Here is a 17,571-nt window from a genome sequence, read left to right as displayed (position 1 = left end):
GGGCCATTCAAGTGTTAATTTGGGTGGCGACAATAGGCGCACGACAGAGTAATACAGTTGTTTTGGGCGCCAATTAATTATGACACTTTTCGTGCCCATACGCACTGGGATTATTGTATTTATTACCTGGTGACTCGCTATGTAATGTTAGTATGGTGGCTGTGGTGTTGTAGTGTAATATATTACATACTATAACTATGTGTTCTCTGTTCCGTTAGCTGTATACTGTATTTTGTTACCAGGTGGCCCCCAGGACGCGGTGATACTGTGGTTGTTGATAAAGGGAAGGATAGTTTAGCATATCTCCCATCTTGTTACATGTGTATCTATAATGATCTCCTTTCCCAGCTGCTTGCTAAGCAGTAAGTACAGTGTTACAGACCCGAGTACCCCTGTGTTCATGTAGCGGCCCCCGTGCCCAGCAGTGTTGGCACAGAGCACTATTTGGGCACATTCTCCCATGTAAGCTGCCGCCTGTCTGTAAGTTTGAGGCTTCCTTATGTTGGCTCATGGTGGCTGTACCAGGAATGTGAGCTGGGGATTTAGAATGAGCCTCTCGCTGATGGTAGGCGTGTGCACATTCCTGGGGTGGGGGTGGGGGGGTGATGTTCCCCTTCGCATTCCTGCATGTCACAATGGTGTGCCCCCACGCTGACCAGTTACCCAGGCTTTCTCCTTGCAGTATGCTGTGCTGTGTCTCACTTGTAGGGAGATGCTGGGAGCTCGTACACAGAACTGGCGGTACTCCCGTGTATAGGCATCCCCTCCATCACTTCATTAGCTTCTCACCCCCAGCCTCAGGCCCCTAAACTCAGGGTAACTTTCCATCCCTTCTCCGATCTCCGCAGTCTCTGCCCTTTTCTCCCATTGTATCCCCTGTATGACCCTATGGAAGCCTCGTGGTGCCTTATAAATAAAATACTAATTCCGCCCATTCTTTGGGCCTCAGCATTGTAGTGTCGCTGCCGTATCTGCCTGTAGTGATGACCTTTTAGTTCTGCACAAAGAATTGTTTTGGATAAGTCACCACAGAGGCATGAAATACTGGTGGTGGGTGAGGAATAATTAGCGCTCAATGTCAGATTGTGGTGGGGTTTATCATCAGACTCGATGGGGGCGACTCATTTTAGTGCGATGGCTACAAAGTGCCCGCGGAACAGTCTGGTGAAGGCATTCCGTGACCGCTAGCCTAACCTTCCACATTGCGGTGATATCAGGTGGTGCGCTGTGCGGAATTTAATTCCCCCCCCCACCCATGGTCTATTGCAGGTGAGTCCTGCCCTGCCCCATGGTTATGTATTGTCAGGGTGGGGACTGCCTGCATTGTGTCCTGTGTGACTGTGTACTGTAGGTATGTACAGTAACGTATATATGGCCTACACTTACTGTACATGTGTGCTGGGATCTGATGGGGTGGCTCATAGTGAGGGCTTCTTACATCCGGAACTGTTGTGTTTACACTGCAAATATTTAGTGAACAAAGACACCGAGCCCTCACTAACCCATAAGTCTTATGTAAGGATCCTTACACCGTGCTGTGAGGAATGTTACCTGGGTATTCAGGGAACAGTAACTCAGGCCCATTGTATGTTGTGTTACAGTGACGGGAGGAATAATTGTAATACTGCCTGTATGTTGTGTTACAGTGACGGGAGGAATAATTGTAATACTGCCTGTATGTTGTGTTACAGTGACGGGAGGAATAATTGTAATACTGCCTGTATGTTGTGTTACAGTGACGGGAGGAATAATTGTAATACTGCCTGTATGTTGTGTTACAGTGACGGGAGGAATAATTGTAATACTGCCTGTATGTTGTGTTACAGTGACGGGAGGAATAATTGTAATACTGCCTGTATGTTGTGTTACAGTGACGGGAGGAATAATTGTATTACTGCCTGTATGTTGTGTTACAGTGACGGAGTAATAATTGTAATACTGCCTGTATGTTGTGTTACAGTGACGGGAGGAATAATTGTAATACTGCCTGTATGTTGTGTTACAGTGATGGGAGGAATAATTGTAATACTGCCTGTATGTTGTGTTACAGTGACTGGAGTAATACATCTAATACTGCCTGTATGTTGTGTTAGTGACGGGAGTAATAATTGTAATACTGCCTGTATGTTGTGTTACAGTGACTGGAGGAATAATTGTAATACTGCCTGTATGTTGTGTTAGTGACGGGAGTAATAATTGTAATACTGCCTGTATGTTGTGTTACAGTGACTGGAGGAATAATTGTAATACTGCCTGTATGTTGTGTTACAGTGACGGGAGTAATACATCTAATACTGCCTGTATGTTGTGTTACAGTGACTGGAGTAATACATCTAATACTGCCTGTATGTTGTGTTAGTGACGGGAGTAATAATTGTAATACTGCCTGTATGTTGTGTTACAGTGACGGGAGGAATAATTGTATTACTGCCTGTATGTTGTGTTACAGTGACGGGAGGAATAATTGTAATACTGCCTGTATGTTGTGTTACAGTGACTGGAGTAATAATTGTAATACTGCCTGTATGTTGTGTTACAGTGACGGGTGTAATAATTCTAATACTGCCTGTATGTTGTGTTACAGTGACGGGAGGAATAATTGTAATACTGCCTGTATGTTGTGTTACAGTGACGGGAGGAATAATTGTAATACTGCCTGTATGTTATGTTACAGTGACGGGAGGAATAATTGTAATACTGCCTGTATGTTGTGTTACAGTGATGGGAGGAATAATTGTAATATTGCCTGTATGTTGTGGTACAGTGACGGGAGGAATAATTGTAATACTGCCTGTATGTTGTGTTACAGTGACGGGAGGAATAATTGTAATACTGCCTGTGTGTTGTGTTACAGTGACGGGAGGAATAATTGTAATACTGCCTGTGTGTTGTGTTACAGTGACGGGAGGAATAATTGTAATACTGCCTGTATGTTGTGTTACAGTGACGGGAGGAATAATTGTAATACTGCCTGTATGTTGTATTAGTGACGGGAGGAATAATTGTAATACTGCCTGTATGTTGTGTTACAGTGACTGGAGTAATAATTGTAATACTGCCTGTATGTTGTGTTACAGTGACGGGAGGAATAATTGTAATACTGCCTGTATGTTGTGTTACAGTGACGGAGTAATAATTGTAATACTGCCTGTATGTTGTGTTACAGTGACGGGAGGAATAATTGTAATACTGCCTGTATGTTGTGTTACAGTGACGGGAGGAATAATTGTAATACTGCCTGTATGTTGTGTTACAGTGACGGGAGTAATATATTCTAATACTGCCTGTATGTTGTGTTACAGTGACTGGAGGAATAATTGTAATACTGCCTGTATGTTGTGTTACAGTGACGGGAGGAATAATTCTTATACTGCCTGTATGTTGTGTTACAGTGACGGGAGGAATAATTGTAATACTGCCTGTATGTTGTGTTACAGTGACGGGAGGAATAATTGTAATACTGCCTGTATGTTGTGTTACAGTGACGGGAGGAATAATTGTAATACTGCCTGTATGTTGTGTTACAGTGACGGGAGGAATAATTGTAATACTGCCTGTATGTTGTGTTACAGTGACGGGAGGAATAATTGTAATACTGCCTGTATGTTGTGTTACAGTGACGGGAGGAATAATTCTAATACTGCCTGTATGTTGTGTTACAGTGACGGGAGGAATAATTGTAATACTGCCTGTATGTTGTGTTACAGTGACGGGAGGAATAATTGTAATACTGCCTGTATGTTGTGTTACAGTGACGGGAGGAATAATTCTAATACTGCCTGTATGTTGTGTTACAGTGACGGGAGTAATACTTCTGATACCCTCTGTATGTTACTGTGACGGGAGTAAAAATTGTAATACTGCCTGTATGTTGTGTTACAGTGACGGGAGTAATAATTGTAATACTGCCTGTATGTTATGTTACTGTGACGGGAGTAATAATTGTAATACTGCCTGTATGTTGTGTTACAGTGACGGGAGGAATAATTCTGATATCCTCTGTATGTTACAGTGACGGGAGTAATAATTCTGGTACCCCACCCCCAGTAATGACGGATGTAGTAATTGAAACCTTGTGATACCAATACTTGTGTCACTCTCAGAACTTTTGGCCACGGCTGTTTCTACTTTTCAGTACTTGGATGTTAAAGTCCACTTTGTTTTTCAGATGTTTACGGATGGAATAACTAATAAACTGATTGGCTGCTACGTTGGTGACGCGATGGATGATGTGGTGCTGGTCCGAGTCTACGGCAATAAGACTGAGCTGCTTGTTGATCGCGATGAGGAGCTGAAGAGCTTCCGGGTGCTCCAGGCCCACGGCTGTGCCCCCAAACTGTACTGTACCTTCAACAACGGCCTGTGCTATGAGTTCATGCAAGGAGCAGCCCTGGACCCAGAACACGTTTGTAACCCTACCATATTCATGTACGTGTCCAAGGGGCCAAGTCTTCCTGTGCATACATCTCTGTCTAGTGCAGTTCCAGATGCTGAGGACGCAGTCATGTGCTCTGTGTATAACCGTGTTACATGCGTGTAATCTGCTCCGCACATGCAGTGCACGTAACCCTATAGAGCTGCATAGGATGCCTGTGTGACCTATAGTGCTCCCTCCTCCCGTCTGTGTTTAGCTCCCTCCTGAAGGTGACAGCATTAATCCTGTCACGTAATTCATCCAGTGCTTACACAGACAAATGAGTACTAAGAAGATTTTGGTGCTCTGTAATGCTTCACTTTAGGGTGATAGTATTATAGCGCCGGTGATAGTATTATAGCGCGGGTGATAGTATTATTACGCGGGTATACGTTGATTAGTATTAAGTAGAACATTAGCTATGGGATTATCTGCTGCACTTTTGGCTGCAGGGTGCCCCGGCTTTCAGTAGTGTTAGGAAACTGTGTGACACAATACAGCTGCCTGTGTATAATAATTGTGTGTATGTCATAGTGTGAATGTTGCAGATGAATATTGATGGCCCTATTAGTAGTTCCATGTATCAGCCGCCAGTTAATGTCTTGGGGACCACAGGTGTCCAGGGCTGAGTACCAGTTGTGGTGGGGGCTCAGATGGGAATGCATGGGTCAAACCGACAGCTATTTTAGACGGGTTGGGTACGAGATGCCGACACTCTGGATCTGGGCGGTTGGAATGCCGACATCGGAATCCAGGCAGGGTTAGGTTACCGATTGACCGCTTTCTATTTTAGACGTAGATAGAAAATAAAACGGGAACCAGAAACAGAATGTACTCAGGAAATGGCGGGCAGGATGGGCAGTAACTTCTATGCTTCTATGGCTACATAAACTCAACATAATTGTTAAATATGCTTTTTATGCCCAGACTGATAGCGAGGCAACTTGCCAAGATCCACGCCATACACGCTCACAACGGCTGGATCCCCAAATCCAATCTGTGGTATAAAATGAAGAAGTACTTCTCCCTAATTCCCAGAGAGTTCCCGGACCAGCCCACCCATGACCGGTAAGGCGCGTCCCTTTTTATTCCGCGTAGTGAGAGGGAAGATGCCGCGTCTGTACCACAGCGCTGAGGTCCGTTTGTGTCTCTACATCAGGTTTGTACGTGACGTCCCGAGCCCTCAGGTCCTGGAGCAGGAGATGGCATGGATGAAGAGCATCTTGTCCAGCCTGGCCTCGCCGGTCGTACTGTGTCACAATGACCTGCTGTGTAAGAATATCATCTATAATGAAAGCAAAGGTAGGTGTCCACTACCAGTAAGTACCTTTTCCTTGTTCCCTCCTGCTCCATGCCGTAACATACAGTACCCTATAAATGTGCCCCCTGCCGCTTTCTTACTGTTCATTTCCTTTGGTAAGTAGGGAAAACCTCACATTGGGAATTGTATGTGGTTGTTTCATCTGTTACTTGGGATGGTTCTATAATTGACAGCGATATAATTCCTGTGTTCTGTCCTCTTCCTATAAACTATCATTAACGTTCCTCCCTTTAGGGCTCGTTCACACATGCTGGGAGGAAAGCTTTATAGCCTGTTTTACTGATCGGGAGCAATTCAATTGTTTCTCCGTTCGGACGCCTATTAGTATTTACCAAGCCTAAAAGCATCGGGCTCAGCCACGCAAAGTTGATAAACCCTTCTAAAGAAGTGGTCAGGGGCCCCCCAAAAAGCTGTTTGGGTGCCCAAAACATCCGAATTTGCACATATTTCTTTACGCACCTCAGGAGGCTGTGAGGAGAAATGTGTCTGTACGTCTGTCCCCCAGCTTTAGGCGTCTGAATGGAGCAACAATTTAATTGCTCTGTCGTGCGCCGAATCGTATAGACGCCAGCTGGGGGGGTGTCCTAAACAAATTCCCCTCCCCCCATTGAGTCTTAATGTATGTTGCATGTGCTGTCACTGATGCATGGTATTGTCCTGAGGAATAGGTTGTGCAACCTTATACATAATAACGCACGATCGGGGTCGCTGACTTTTTCTGTTTGTTTTGTTGTTGCGCTTTTTATATTGCGAAAAATGCACAAGAGAGCAATATACTGTAGGTGTGAACGAGCCCTTAATATAACCCTGTTCCCTACACACAGTGGTGCAGCCACTTTATGGGCGGAGTTTGACTTATCTGATCACTAGGTGCTGGGGTCCTCATTGACGGCATGAGGCACACGGTGCCTCATGCCACTAGTGCCTAATGAATCGATAGGCTGCCTTCTCACGGCCGTCCCGCCCACAAGATGGCTGTCTCCACTGTCTAGGTCCAAGGCTGCACTCTAATATGTCTTCTTGTGACGGCCGTAAGGGAGTCCATCGGCTTCATGACACCGATTTTAATGTAGAGACCGAGCAAGGTTCTGTCTGATTCTCTGATCAGAGCTTATAGATTAGCCTGGGCGACACTGCTAGACACCCCCAGCTCTGTACAGAAGCTCCGTGCCTAGTGATCTCAGTAGTGTGATGGAATCTGTCAGATCCTTGCTGGTTGGGACATGTCTGCGGTCACTGCACCCTGTATGTAATCTGCGTTCACTCTCCTGTACCATACGTCATTGTGGCTCGTGTTTAGCGCACCGTAACCGTTACATATAAGGGCCAGACGCATGTAGAGGAGAGAGATTTGGGGTTAATGATGTTATATGCGCAGATGGCTTCTGACATCCGATTACGTTTGCAGTGTTATTATATGTATAACATGTTTCCGTACAGTGTATTCGGCCAGTTCCTGGGTCTGGGTGGAATTTTCTTCAGTTTTAAAGTGGAATTCTTCTCCAATAACCTGCGCAAAGGAAATATTTAGGTTCATGTTGTGCCAGCCGTTGTGCCGGTTACTACCAGCCGTTGTGCCGGTTACTACCAGCCGTTGTGCCGGTTACTACCAGCCGTTGTGCCGGTTACTACCAGCCGTTGTGCCGGTTACTACCAGCCGTTGTGCCGGTTACTACCAGCCGTTGTGCCGTTTGCTCAAATAAAATGATTTGCAGATTATCTTTAGATTATAGCTACTGACACACTATGTGCAACACCCCAAACATATGACCTGCATTAATCTGTAGATACCGCGTGTCCTGGTCATGGGCAGCTTTGTAGCTTTACCTGATGCAATAAAATACCTAAAGTGGTAAAACCTGCTATTCCCAGCTTGTTGTATAGTAAGTACCAGCAGAGCTTACACTCTCATAGCCTCCTAGCAGATTACATTACACGTCTTGTATCAGGTCCGCCGTGTTACTTTATCCGCTGCGGAAGGTTCCGTCACTAACTTTGTAGTTCTGTTGGGACTTTAGTTTAGATGGACGAATGCTCTGACTATAAAACAACGGACTCGCGCAGCAAATCTTCCGTTTCACTATGATACAGAGACCGGTCTTTGGAGCCTCTCTGGTAAATGCTGTCATTAGGCTGCAGGGTATATTGTAAAGGGCTGCACCTGCTAATCCTCACATTGCTCAGTACTCCTGGCACTAGTTATTGGGGTGGGGGGGGCAGATTGTGAGATGATCCTCTGTCTATGACAGCAGTTACATGATGTACGCTGTATTATATGGCTTGGTACCGTCACGTGAAAGCTACAATCGGGCTAATTGGCGCAGGTTTTGTGCAAAAAAATTCAAATTCCACTTTTAAACTGTTGGGAAGAAGAGTAACGTTCAGAACTTTTAACCATTAAAGTTTGTGTGTTGTAAAATGTGAGTGCCAAATTCTCTTCATCTGCCGCAGATTAGGTTTGCCGCTGCCCTGTGGCGGCGCTCTCCCTGCTTCTTAAACGCACTGACTGGCGGTTTGTCGATCACATGTTCACTTGCGCCTCCCGCATAGGAGTGAACGCATCCTGGTAACGGCCTCATCAGTATCTTTTTAGATCTGTTTTTTTTTCCTTTTTTTTTGTTTTTGTTTTGTTTTTGTTTTTGTTTTGTTTTTGTTTTATTTATTTTTTTTTTATTGTCTGTAACTGCACAAACTTTATTTATAATGTATAATATTTACTGAGCCGTGCAGAAATCTATATAATGTGACCCTACGTTATATGCAGGTCAGCGTATTGCAGTGCAGGGAGACCATTGTAGTGTTGGTGCTTTCTGTGTCATTGTAGGGCGCAGAGGCACCAACGCTGGCCCCCAGGACACTTGTGCTCGTGTTCCGTGTCCCTTTTTATTCTTTTTTTAATTTTCTTTTACATTTTGTCTTAATTTTTTTTTTCATAGACATATATGAAGTTTTCACATTGTCGTCAAGGTCTTTCAGGGTCCTGTTCCCAGAACATGTATTACCCAGGAGAATAGTACATACATAATTATAGGCACAACATTAGGTTCTATAATTCTCCCAATAGTAGACTTACTGATCTACAACAGGGCAATTTGCAGCATTAGGCAAGCGTTTGGCGCCCTGGGGCAGTGTGAACAAGTGGGGAATGCAATGAAAGACCTTACGAGTACATTACATGCTTTGGCCCGTATTCAATTAGAGGCGAAAAGTCTGATCAGTTTCGCCTGTCCGACTTTCCGCCTCTTCGCCTGTTTAAGAGACGGAAACTTTACGCGTGCTTCCCTATTCAATTCCTACACAGACGAAAACGGCGAATGTGGAACAGTACTGTCAGAAATGGGGAAATCAGTCTGTACCCTAAAAAAAGATGCAGTAACATAGAGAATCAATGTAGATGTGTACTTATGGTATACAATCGGGCAGCCGGCTTCCCGACTGTCATATCCCGGCGAGGGAAGAAGTGCCCGGCGTCTAGATGTAGACGCCTAACATTTCCTCGACGCCGGGAGACCGGCGCCCGGCATCCTGATCGAAGGGGTGCCGGGTGCCGTGAGCGGACAGCCGCGGGGGGTTAGGTTTAGGGCACCCGGGGGGGACTTAGGGTTTAGGCACCCACCCCCCGGAAGGGTTAGGGTTAGGCACCCACCTGGGGGGGACTTAGGTTTAGGCAGCGGAGAAGGGGGGGGAGGTTAGGGTTAGGAACAGGGGGGGAGGTTAGGGTTAGGCACAGGGGGGGAGGTTAGGGTTAGGCACAGGGGGGGAGGTTAGGGTTAGGCACAGGGGGGGAGGTTAGGGTTAGGCACAGTGGGGGAGGTTAGGGTTAGGCACTTGGGGGGGAGGTTAGGGTTAGGCACTTGGGGGGGAGGTTAGGGTTAGGCACTTGGGGGGGAGGTTAGGGTTAGGCACTTGGGGGGGAGGTTAGGGTTAGGCACTTGGGGGGGAGGTTAGGGTTAGGCACTTGGGGGGGAGGTTAGGGTTAGGCACTTGGGGGGGAGGTTAGGGTTAGGCACTTGGGGGGGAGGTTAGGGTTAGGCACTTGGGGGGGAGGTTAGGGTTAGGCACTTGGGGGGGAGGTTAGGGTTAGGCACTTGGGGGGGAGGTTAGGGTTAGGCACTTGGGGGGGAGGTTAGGCACTTTGGGGGGAGGTTAGGCACTTGGGGGGGAGGTTAGGGTTAGGCACTTGGGGGGGAGGTTAGGCACTTGGGGGGGGAGGTTAGGGTTAGGCTCAGGGGGGGAGGTTAGGGTTAGGCTCAGGGGGGGAGGTTAGGGTTAGGCACTTGGGGGGGAGGTTAGGGTTAGGCACGGGGGGAGGTTAGGGTGTTGGGTTAGAAGATACTTACCTTAGGACGATCGGGATTCCAGCGCTGTCGGGCTTCCGCTGCCGGGAACTCTGCATCAGGCGCTGCTGGGAATCGAACCATGCGGCCGGCGGTATTTCATACCGATCCCGTACTAATAGCGCTCATAAAAGTGTTTGGGGTTCTTGAGTACTTTAAATTGCTTCTTATTAGCGTCTTGTGGTGAAGAACGGCAGAAAGCTGTGTTTTTTGGTGAAAATAACCCAAGAAGTCTTTCGCTAGTTTTAACTTTTTCGCCCCCAAAACAAAAGTACTTTTTGGTGTTTTTCTGAGGTAATTTTTTTTTCTTTCTTTTTGGGGTGCCGCTGTCCCAAGGGTTCTGAGTCGTTTCCCCACGTTTGCACCCACAAAATAACTATTTTGTACTTTTTTTTTTCACCTGATATTCATATGAGATACTTTTCCGCCTATTACAATGCATTGAGTTTGCGCTTAGGCGAAATCGTCCTGGAATTGAATATGGAGATACTTTGAAACCAGGCGGAAAGTGTGAATCCGCGGAAACTTATCCCCAAACTGCACTTTTCACCTCTAATTGAATCTGGCCCTTTGTCGTTTAAATCGCTGCATAGCGGAAGGGTTGATGGGAGCTTAAGTTGTAGAGTAAATATTCCCTATAGAGAAGCTGTCCTCAGATTATTGGTCATGTTAGTGACCGACCCGGCAGGTCCTAGGGAAGATGACGTCTGTTTTATTAATCTTTATTATTATTTATTTTACTCCTCTTTACATGAGACACAAGCAAAGCCGCACTTATCTGTACAGTGTCCAGTCCCGGGTGGGCCATAATGGTCGTTGTAGTATATTAACGCACGTGTGTTTTCTTTTGTTTAATCATAAAGGTAAAAAAGCAAAATGCGCTGAAGTTTTTAGCTTTAATTACGTAACCCAATCCTGTAACACTCGCAGCTTAACCCCCGATGTGTTATGGGGAACACGTTGTGTGATATAATAGTGTCCACCCTTAGCACTGATCATCCTCTTCTCATTGTACAGGTGATGTACAGTTCATTGACTACGAGTATTCTGGCTACAATTACCAGGCGTACGATATCGGCAATCACTTCAATGAGTTTGCAGGTAGGAAGGTCTCGTCTTTGAGTTTCTCCGTAGGTGGACTGTGGACCTCAGTAACGCGTCCCGTTTCTCCCCCAGGTGTGAATGAGGTGGATTACAGCCTGTATCCCGGGAGGGCTCTGCAGGTACAGTGGTTACGGGCGTATCTGGAGGCTTACAAAGAATATAAGGGGTTCACAGCAGACGTCTCGGAGAAGGAGGTGGAGCGTCTTTACGTGCAGGTTAATCAGTTTGCTCTGGTGAGTGCAATGTGCCCTCTAACGGTATTTATGTGATAGAATGTAAGGGCGCAAACGCATTCAGTATAGGAAGGACTCTTACCGGGAAGTGTTTAAGGGGCCTGTTATCCATTAGCAGATGTATTTCTGAGCGATGAAAGACATAAGATGTCCCTTAAAAATTCCGTGCTGTGCTGAACGATATCGGTCATGTACGTGATAGATTTTGGCAAACGATGTACGATATCGCATGACGTCATTCAGGGAGCGGTTTTTGTTCTCTGTAGCTGTTGCTAATATCTTACGTTGTTTACCGCATATAAACTGCACGATATTGCTAATATCGTACAGCTATATGCGGTAATTGACCAACATGTTGGAGAGACGATGGATGCGATTTATCGGTTGCGGGAGTGCGCATCTGTCATCGTTCAGGGCCTATCCATCAGCAGATATAATAAACGATATATCGTTCAGTCGTTCATTTTACCTGCTAATGAATAGGCCCCATTAGACGTGGTGAAGAGGCCTATTGTGATTCTGTGCAGAATAAGCAGTTTAGGGATTAGAGATCCCTATGAATCACTGCTGCTCCGTCGTCTTTGTTGAATGTAAATGCCTGAATCTGCACTAATAGATTGTACCGTGTTCCTGTTTACTGAGCCAAATCGCAAGGAGCCGCCATGTTTTGTAAGGCTTGTGTTTGGGCAAATCAGACCCTGGATTTTCCCTGACCTTAATGTCGGACACTGAATGCATTCTCTGTGCATTGCTGACACTGTCGATGACGGGCGCGTTTCGCCACTGCTGCTTTTGAACACGTTCATTTTGACCGGAGGTTCATCTTAAGGATCAGTGATTCATAAATTAAAGGCGCACATCCACTAGGCGATGGGGTAACGACCGTATGATTACAACATTCTAACTGTACCGTCGTTCCCCATCGCCTGCAGGGCCTACACTGTACGATTATACGTTCAGTGCAGGCACCCTCCCTCATCCCCAAACATGATCAATCTGTCGTTATCGGCAGATTGACCGGCATTTTTGGGCGATGATTGATGTCGGAAACGACCAGTGCATTACCCCCCAATCTGCCTGTATAGTCCTAGTCTGCTAGTATTCCTGCAATGTGCTGTGACCGGGGGACCTCACGCTGTAACCAGACCAGGCGAGGAGTGCTGGTACTGCAGTCACTACGGGGGGCTGCATTACCCCCAATCTGCCTGTATAGTCCTAGTCTGCTAGTATTCCTGCAATGTGCTGTGACCGGGGGACCTCACGCTGTAACCAGACCAGGCTAGGAGTGCTGGTACTGCAGTCACTACAGGGGGCTGTATTACCCCCAATCTGCCTGTATAGTCCTAGTCTGCTAGTATTCCTGCAATGTGCTGTGAACGGGGGACCTCACGCTGTAACCAGACCAGGCTAGGAGTGCTGGTACTGCAGTCACTACAGGGGGCTGTATTACCCCCACTCTGCCTGTATAGTCCTAGTCTGCTAGTATTCCTGCAATGTGCTGTGACCGGGGGACCTCACGCTGTAACCAGACCAGGCTAGGAGTGCTGGTACTGCAGTCACTACGGGGGGCTGTATTACCCCCACTCTGCCTGTATAGTCCTAGTCTGCTAGTATTCCTGCCATGTGCTGTGACCGGGGGACCTCACGCTGTAACCAGACCAGGCTAGGAGTGCTGGTACTGCAGTCACTACGGGGGGCTGCATTACCCCCAATCTGCCTGTATAGTCCTAGTCTGCTAGTATCCTGCCATGTGCTGTTACCAGGGGACCCCACGCTGTAACCAGACCAGGCTAGGAGTGCTGGTACTGCAATCTCTACGGGGGGCTGTATTACCCCCACTCTGCCTGTATAGTCCTAGTCTGCTAGTATTCCTGCCATGTGCTGTGACCGGGGGACCTCACGCTGTAACCAGACCAGGCTAGGAGTGCTGGTACTGCAGTCACTACAGGGGGCTGTATTACCCCCACTCTGCCTGTATAGTCCTAGTCTGCTAGTATTCCTGCCATGTGCTGTGACCGGGGGACCTCACGCTGTAACCAGACCAGGCGAGGAGTGCTGGTACTGCAGTCACTACGGGGGGCTGTATTACCCCCAATCTGCCTGTATAGTCCTAGTCTGCTAGTATTCCTGCCATGTGCTGTGACCGGGGGACCACACGCTGTAACCAGACCAGGCTAGGAGTGCTGGTACTGCAGTCACAACGGGGGGCTGTACTACCCCCAATCTGCCTGTATAGTCCTAGTCTGCTAGTATTCCTGCCATGTGCTGTGACCGGGGGACCTCACGCTGTGACCAGACCAGGCTAGAGTGCTGGTACTGCAGTCACTACGGGGGGCTGCATTACCCCCAATCTGCCTGTATAGTCCTAGTCTGCTAGTATCCTGCCATGTGCTGTGACCGGGGGACCACACGCTGTAACCAGACCAGGCTAGGAGTGCTGGTACTGCAGTCACTACGGGGGGCTGCATTACCCCCAATCTGCCTGTATAGTCCTAGTCTGCTAGTATCCTGCCATGTGCTGTGACCGGGGGACCTCACGCTGTAACCAGACCAGGCGAGGAGTGCTGGTACTGCAGTCACTACGGGGGGCTGCATTACCCCCAATCTGCCTGTATAGTCCTAGTCTGCTAGTATCCTGCCATGTGCTGTTACCAGGGGACCTCACGCTGTAACCAGACCAGGCTAGGAGTGCTGGTACTGCAGTCACTACGGGGGGCTGCACTACCCCCAATCTGACTGTATAGTCCTAGTCTGCTAGTATTCCTGACATGTGCTGTGACAAGAACACAGTTTTGCACCTGAGAGCTTCCTTGTACTGTATCCTTCATTGGCCCCTATCCATATTTTCTCCACCACCCTTTGTAGTTACCTGGACACAGTATTATTATTATTATTGCCGTTGTACAATAGCTCATATTCTAGCAATGCAGAAACTGTACTGTACATGCCACGTATTGTACTTGTGTTTGCTCGGATTAGTGTAGGTGTGGTGTGTTTACCTAGTTCTCCGTTTTCTGACTTGCAGACGCCAAACCCCCGAGATCAGCTGTAACTTTATCCATTTCCTAGTTTTACTTATCATTTGTGTAACCACATAATACTTCACCCTAATCTATCCCATGCTCTGTATATTTAATCTTCTGTCTATCTCTCTCTATATGTTACACATATATCATTCTATCTCTGACGGTTCTCCCCCGCAGGCTTCTCACTTCTTTTGGGGACTCTGGGCATTGATCCAAGCAAAATATTCCAAAATTGACTTTGATTTTTTGGGGTAAGTACTGATGCTTGTGAAGTGAGTGCGGTGTTACACCACATCTCCTGCTAAATGTCATTATCCTCTCTCTGCCATCTGAATGCTCTTTGTGATTGGTGTTAGTGGTTAAACAGCCTTTGCCATTCGTGAAACAAGGAAGGGGGGGGTTATTGCACATAGGGTCACGTCTATACAGGGGGCCGAATGCCGAATTTTGTGCCTCTTTAAATTCTGGCTGCAGCTTCTCCAAACATTAGAGGTTAATTCCGCACCTTGTGTTGTGTGGGATCCGTGAACGTCTCTCCTTCTGTACAAGATTCAGTGGCCACTGGCGTGGCGTGGGAGAATATGGGTGTCCATCGCATGTTGCTTAGTAAATATACTATTTTGGAATAAGCTAGTCGAGGGGATCACTAGTATGAGAAATAATGTCCCTAATATTATTCATACAGCATAAGTGTGATATAGCGTGCCGTTCTGGCGCTGTAAGTTATTTCGTTCACCCTAAATTGTCAGCCGTGCATCAAGTAAAAGCTGCTCCTCCTGCGCTGTATGCAGAGGATTAGCGGGTTTCCCGTATTATATGAATTATTCCGCGTGTCCAGTTGCACCAGTGTCGGACGCTGTTCCCTGAGACCTCTCAAGCTCTGCCGCAACGCAGTGAATCGCCCTGAATAAAACCTCGGGTTATTGATTTGGAAGTTTGTCCCACGTCTCTGATTCTTTATCCCGTGTTATCTCCCGCAGGTACGCTGTCGTACGTCTCAACCAGTACTTTAAAATAAAGCCGGAAGTAATGGCGCTCGCTCTCCCTGAATAGGCAGAGGAGGCGCCACTCAACGCTGCAAACTACACATCAAATGTTATATGACTGGACCTTCCCCGGGACCACGCCATCGTCTGAAGTTCTAGAGCGCGTTATTTTGGTTATCTTAATGCTTTTTTTTTAGATGGTCTTTAATCTGAAACTAACTTGTATGCAAATTGCAAGAGGCTCTATGTTTTCTAATTTAATATTTTAAGTGTATTTATTTATAGCTTTACTTCCAGTGTGTTTTTTTTTTTTTTTTAAGTCACCATTCACTTGTAACAAAGATCAGAACATATTCATGTGGTGGTTTTTCGTTTTCGTTTTTTTTTTATTATTCTTATTTCACTGAACATTGACATTGGTAGAGCAGTTATCTGTCGTGTGCAATGTGCGTTCTCCTCCTGTTCATTTCACTTCCTGGATTGTGTATTTGGGGCTGTGGGAGCCCCCCGTGGTCACTACACGATGTAAAATGTGAATCTCTGTGGGAACGATGGTACCTCTTCTCGTAGTAACTGGAAGTATTCCATACCTCATTATATCTGTGAGTAGTCCATTTCGCACAGGCAACCTCAAGGCGCTTTACGCGTAGCGCAGCCCCGGCTGCCGAGTTACAGCACATTCGGGACGCTCGTTGGAGGCGGAAGCGTGGACGTGGTCAGCCTGTGAATAGCACCTTTTTTCAAATGTACCTTAAACTCTCATTCAAGAGTCCTATTTTTTATTTTTGTTTCCTCAAGTGATTTACAGCCGCTCGTCCTATTGCAGCCTGTACGATGACTACGGCAGGCACCAGGTGAGCGGCGAGATATTTGCCTTGAAATGTATATATGTAATATACCTGCAGGGATCCTAGTAAAAGTCTCTTGATTGCTCTGAGAGTGTGCGCTTGTTACCCGATGGGGTATCTGACAACTGTGTGTGTATTGCTGGGTTTCTCCTTCCAGCTAGGGAGCAGATGTTGGTGCTGATCCAGTGCACAGACTAGACCAAAAATACCCATGTTTTATCCTACAGCCCTTCACTCAATTGTGTGTATGTCTGACGATTGCACTGACACCGATTCACCACTGGTGATGCCAGGAGAAGACCTGGCTTTGCCTCTGGATAGGGTTTGCGAAACGCGTGTGTATGTTCTAAAGTCTGCTAGGTGGGAGAGCAGAGAATGCTGGTTTAATAGGCGGGATCGCACTGGGCCAAATGTTTTCCTGACGGACCTTTTATATGAACTGTTTTTTACATGTTTGTAACTCTATGGTGTTAATGTAATGAGCGTTCATGTATCGGCGCGATGCGTGGTGAGGAAGCCATGTGGATAATCGGCTGCGCTCCTCTACATAGTCAGGTGGGAAAGACTGTTTACTTTTAGGTGGGTTTGTTGCCTTCTCTTGTCATCTGTATTTCAATGAAGATGTAAATAAGACATTTTGGGGTGGGGGTGTGGTGTACAATGCAGGGCCCACATGTAGCATATTGTACATACACAGCCAGTGTAAATGACATTTGTAAATTAGAGTGAATTATTTGTTGCGGAGTCTCCCGGAGACCTGGTTCTTGCGCGATTTTCTCTCCGTGGCTGATCTGTAACGCGTGTGGGGGGGGGGGGGGTCTGTTTTATTGTCAGCACTTACAGCCGGAACCGCATCTCAACCAAAAGCTAAATAAAGTCAGTTTGAATCACTGTATAATGTAAATTAATAGATGAAAGCACTTTACTTTCTATTCTCCCTATGACAGTAAGTGGCGGCACCATTCGTCCGACGCTCGTAGCGGTCAGGAGAATGGCGCAGAAAACTGTGAAATCTCTACACCTGTACATTTCTGACTGTTCCCCCCCAATAAAGAGAGAACTTTAACTCTCCCGGCCTGGCGTGGTCTCTTGTTCCTCATCTTTGTCCGCGATGCGCATAGGGTCGCCATCATTAAATGATGTTTAGTACTTTTTTACTATTATCACTGGTCCTAGCGCTGTTTCTGTTATATTGTTCCTCTATATTGCCGTAATGTCAGTGGCTGTCGCAGGAGACCGCAATCTTCTAGTCATCTCCAAATCTAGAAAAAGACGGTGCTAGCCGGTCCGGTCTATGCAATA

At 46.7% G+C, this 17,571-nt stretch overlaps 1 protein-coding gene across 1 annotated transcript in view; it reads left to right on the top strand.

Moving 5' to 3' along the window:
- The window catches only part of ETNK1 (ethanolamine kinase 1), a 32,705-nt gene extending 15,273 nt beyond the window's left edge, over nucleotides 1-17,432 (top strand). The window contains exons 2-8 of the mRNA XM_088454767.1: nucleotides 4,169-4,428; nucleotides 5,342-5,482; nucleotides 5,574-5,716; nucleotides 11,090-11,173; nucleotides 11,249-11,409; nucleotides 14,613-14,686; nucleotides 15,416-17,432. Coding sequence (XP_088310893.1) covers nucleotides 4,169-4,428; nucleotides 5,342-5,482; nucleotides 5,574-5,716; nucleotides 11,090-11,173; nucleotides 11,249-11,409; nucleotides 14,613-14,686; nucleotides 15,416-15,488 — 936 coding nt within the window. The 3' untranslated portion in view covers nucleotides 15,489-17,432. The remainder of the gene's footprint in view (nucleotides 1-4,168; nucleotides 4,429-5,341; nucleotides 5,483-5,573; nucleotides 5,717-11,089; nucleotides 11,174-11,248; nucleotides 11,410-14,612; nucleotides 14,687-15,415) is intronic.
- Nucleotides 17,433-17,571: the final 139 nt, after the last annotated feature.

Source organism: Taudactylus pleione, unplaced genomic scaffold, assembly GCF_031769625.1.
Source record: "Taudactylus pleione unplaced genomic scaffold, aTauple2 ptg000632l, whole genome shotgun sequence".
In the NCBI taxonomy this organism is placed as follows: Eukaryota; Metazoa; Chordata; class Amphibia; order Anura; family Myobatrachidae; genus Taudactylus; species Taudactylus pleione.
Note: the sequence above shows the minus strand (reverse complement) of the source record. Positions and strands in the feature narration are given on the sequence as shown.